The sequence below is a fragment of the Coenobita brevimanus genome, chromosome 29, assembly GCF_032717465.1.
Source record: "Coenobita brevimanus isolate Jiangsu-jjx chromosome 29, ASM3271746v2, whole genome shotgun sequence".
NCBI classification, from domain to species: Eukaryota; Metazoa; Arthropoda; class Malacostraca; order Decapoda; family Coenobitidae; genus Coenobita; species Coenobita brevimanus.
In genome coordinates, this window is record NC_136982.1 from 708,217 (window position 1) to 712,500 (window position 4,284).

The 4,284-nt window shown below is 51.2% G+C and overlaps 1 protein-coding gene across 1 annotated transcript in view; it reads left to right on the forward strand.

Moving 5' to 3' along the window:
* The first annotated feature begins 403 nt into the window (after window positions 1-403).
* Window positions 404-4,284, forward strand: part of LOC145394900 (uncharacterized) — a 323,594-nt gene continuing 319,713 nt past the window's right edge. Inside the window, exons 1-2 of the mRNA XM_080268652.1 lie at window positions 404-492; window positions 2,369-3,459. Coding sequence (XP_080124778.1) covers window positions 404-492; window positions 2,369-3,459 — 1,180 coding nt within the window. The remainder of the gene's footprint in view (window positions 493-2,368; window positions 3,460-4,284) is intronic.

Here is a 4,284-nt window from a genome sequence, read left to right on the forward strand (position 1 = left end):
GAATGAACTGTCGTGGTACATGTGGTGAAGTGTTTGAGAGAGAGAGAGAGAGAGAATGTGTGTGTGTGTGTGTGACTGTTGTGGTGTATGTGGTGCTACTGAGTGAACTGTCGTGGTACATGTGGTGAAGTGTTTGAGAGAGAGGGAGAGAGAATGTGTGTGTGTGTGTGTGTGTGTGTGTGTGTGTGTGTGTGTGTGTGTGTGTGTGTGACTGTTGTGGTGTATGTGGTGTTACTGAATGAACTGTCGTGGTACATGTGGTGAAGTGTTTGAGAGAGAGAGAGAGAGAGAGAGAGAGAGAGAGAGAATGTGTGTGTGTGTGTAGTCCTGGCAGTGTAACTATGAGTACGTGTTTTATGATGCTCTCGTGTTTTTTCAAGTAGTGTGGAAATTTATGGTAATGATGGCAAATGCTGGTGGTGGTGGCCTTGTGTTGTGGCGTTGTCATGGTAACGATGGGGGTCACATTAAAGACATTAGTTACGTGGCCAGGTAAAAATCTTGAGTCATGGCACTGTTGTTGGCAGGTTTGCATTCCTTCAGGGCCCTTCAGCTTCTTTCTTTAATTTATTCTTGCAGACTTCAGACGATTTTTATTTAGTTCAGTCTTGTAGTGGAGGGAATATTGGAGGCTGTTTACAACACCTCCAGTTTGATAACCCTCTCTTAAGATGAATAAAATCGTCTGGCGAGAGTAGGATTGTAATGAGAAATATTTGTGGTGAACTCGGTATGGTATTTGTTTTTGTTTTAGTTAATTCTTGCGAACTCCAGACGATTCTATTCAGCTCTGGGGAGGCGTCGTAGAAGGAGGGATTATAAAAGGCTCCGTCTGACACCTCCACTTGCAAAAATATCTCCAAAGTTTGATATAATCGTGTGCAGGTGCCAGGCCTACACGTTAAGAATACGTCACCGGACTGAAGGGGCTGATGGCGGCATAGTGAGTGTACTGGTACTGAGCCGTGTTCTCGCTGGCATAGGCTGCTTCGTAGCACTTTTTCCTTAGCGATTTATTGTGGGGATTATAGTTTAATATTGTCCTTTTTGTGCGTTATATATAAAAACATAAGAAGAGAGGATAACTGCAGTAGGCTGGTTGGCCCATGCTAGGCAAATCCTAGAAGAGTAACTGAACTACTAGAATGAGATAAAGATATATGTGTGTGTGTGTGTGTGTATATATATGACAGATTTTGTAATAGTAACGTAACGTATGCAATATCTACAGGTAGTACGATATGTAACAAAAGTAGGTGCCATGTGCAAAAGTATTTTAGTTGTGGGTGAATATGGATTAGTGGTACTGTTGAGGGATGTATGAGAGAGGGGGGGGGGGCGTGAGTTGGAAGGAGGGCAGCCTAATGACAGAGGACAGGGCGACGTGGAGGCAGTTTGTTTGTGGCCACCCTTTACGGGATTAAGGCGTCTGTCAATTGGTGGACAGAGAAGCACTGCTGTATGACGTTCCTTAATGTTTTACGAGCAGGGAGAGTGACGATGAGGATGCGTTGTCACGTTTGTGGTGGCTTCGTTAGTGGCAGCACTCTGTTGTCGTTGCTTTACCGGCCTGGGTGATGGGATGGTGGCTGGAGAACAAGTTAGCCGTGTTTTTCACCACTCTGCCACCGGGACCCTTTGTGTGTTTTATTCCTGATGCCTCAAGTCAGTTTTATTTGACTCAGGGGAGATTTTTGAAGCTAGATGGGTTAGATAATGCTTTCGTCCATTTCCTCACTACATAGGGGAGCCGAAGCTGAGGAAAATCGTCTGGTCGTAGGTAGAATGATATTAAAATCGTCTAGCTAGAATAAATTAAAAAAAAAAAATCATTGTGTTGAGGTAAAAGGTTGTTATATAGTGTGGCGGAAGTGGATTTTTTGTGTGTCTGTAATAGAGGTTGTGATTGTGGTGTGATTATGTGTAATTGGTGTGGACCTGCCTGGCTTCCTGTGGTGGATTTGTGGGGTATTTATGTAGGGATGTGGTGTGGTTGTGGTGTAGAGGTGTGGTGTGGTGTTGATGTATGACTGTGGTAAGAGTGAACTATGGTGTGGTATGGGTATTGTGGTGGGTAGTTAATGGTGTGGTGGTAGGTTCAGAGAGTGCTTGTCAGTGGTGGTGTGGTGTAGAGGTGTGGTGTTGTAGTGGTGTGGTGATGTGATAGTGGTGGTGTGGTGGACGATGGTGATGGGATAAGTTGAGGGTCTGTGGCGGTGGTGGTGTGGTGTGGTGATGGTTTGTGGGTGTGGTAGTGATGGTGTAGTGCTGGGGTTGCCATGCTACTGTTATTGTGGTGGTGATGTAGTTGGCAGAAAGTGAGGGGATGAGTCCAGCATTTGTGTAGCGGTTGTGTGTGTTGGGCAAGTGATGGTGCGAAAGAGGGATTGGGCGGCAGGTGTGGAGGGGAGAGGGAGGGGGGGCAGCGTGTGGAGTGGCGTGATGGTGCGTGGGGGGGGCAAGGGGGGTCGGTGAGGGGGCCGAGCGAGGGCGGCTGCGGGTGGCGGCTCAGTGTGACTGGAGGGGTCGTCAGGGGGGCCGCGCGCCAGTGTGGTGGAGCAGCGCGGGTGCACGTGCAGTGTTGTGGTAGTGAGAGCAGGGAGCCAGGAGCAGGAGCCAGGGAGCCGGAGCGCAGGAGCAGGGAGCCTCCAGCACCAGCAGCGGGAGCCTCACTGCCGGCCCGGGAGCCAGCTGGGTGTGGTGGGCGGCGTGTTTACATGATGACGGTGGCGGAGGCGGAGTTGGTGAGGCGGGCAGCGGAGAAGGGACGGAGCGCATCATTTTGCGCCCCGTCCCAGCCGCTCTCCGCCCTCCACTCCGCGCACTCGTCCTCAGACATCCCCATGGACGCCCGCGCTCAAGCCGCGGCCCTCGTCCACGCCCAGGTGCAGCAGCAGCAGCAGCAACAGCAACAAGCCACCTCCCGCTCCAAGCTTAAGCCCACGCAGACCACGCGCCGGTCACAGTCGTGCCGCGTGCAGGGCTCACGGCCGCCTCGTGTACGCCGCCAGGAGTCCCCCCGCGGGTCTGAGCCCCGCCTGGAGTTAGATGCCGATGCCAGCGCAGCGTACATGGGCGCCACGCCCGAGGATGCTTCGTACAACCCTTTCCTACGCAAAGTGCCGTCGTGCGGCCGCCTGGTGACGCTGGCACCGGACGGCTGCAGCGGCGAGGACGCCGAGGGATCACCCGTGTTGCGCCGCTCAGCCTCCGCCCGTCGCCCCGCCCGCCCACACGCCTCCTCGTCCCCGAACCACTCGCCCACGCCCACGCGTGTCACCCGTCCACCCCAGAAATCCCGCCCCTCGGTGAAGAGGAACACCCCCACCGGCAGCTCCCGCCGCGGCACCACCGGCCCGGCCGCCGGTGCTGGCTACCTGGACGTCAAGCCTTCAGGCTCTAATGAGGGACTCGAGCCGGATTCTTACCTTCTGAGGAACTTCTCTACCACTACCAAAGGTGAGTCGCCGCCGCCCCCACGCTGCACACACCACACACCTGTGCCCACACCTGCCGTCTGTAGTGGCGTAGCCGCAGCGGCCAGGTGGTAACAGGTTAGGCCTCGCCACCGTAGCCTTAATGCCTCAGGAGATTGGTAACACCTGAACACTTGATTGGCTACGTGACACCTGGATGGCCTCAGGTGTGTGAGGCGAGGGATGTCCGTAGCCTGTGTACCGTATCACTCTGACAGGCCAGGTATAGATACATGGTGAAAGAATAAATAAGAAAATGTTAGTGTGTAGTACGCATAATAAATCGCTAACGGAAGGGTGCTACGAAGCCTTCTGTGCCTCAAAGACGACTGCGTGACATTAGCGAAGTATTTACCAGCAACTCCCGCTCCTGACTTAGACCCTTTTTTTTTTTTTTTTTTTTTTTTTTTTGAAAGCGAGTGCAAAATCCTTCCCAGTCTCTTGTAGTAATGATTCTATAATTATTGGAGGGATGTAATTATATTTTTTTTTTTTATCTGAGAGAACTGGGTCACAACTCTACTATTCTGTATTCTCGTCCGTTGAGAAAGCTCCCTAACACCTTTTCCTAAGCGATTTCTTTTATTTATTACACCATACTGTCCTCTTCGGTGTTACATAAATCCTTCCAATATCGCCATACTTTGCACAAATAACGAACAGTAGGATGTTAACCAACCATATCCAAAAATAAATCGCTAAGGAAGAGGTGTTAGGGAGTGTCCATAACCGATAAATACGAGCCAAGTCCTGGTGTTGTAAACTTTGATTAACTCGTAATGGAACAGGAACGAGTCTCCTTGGTTAC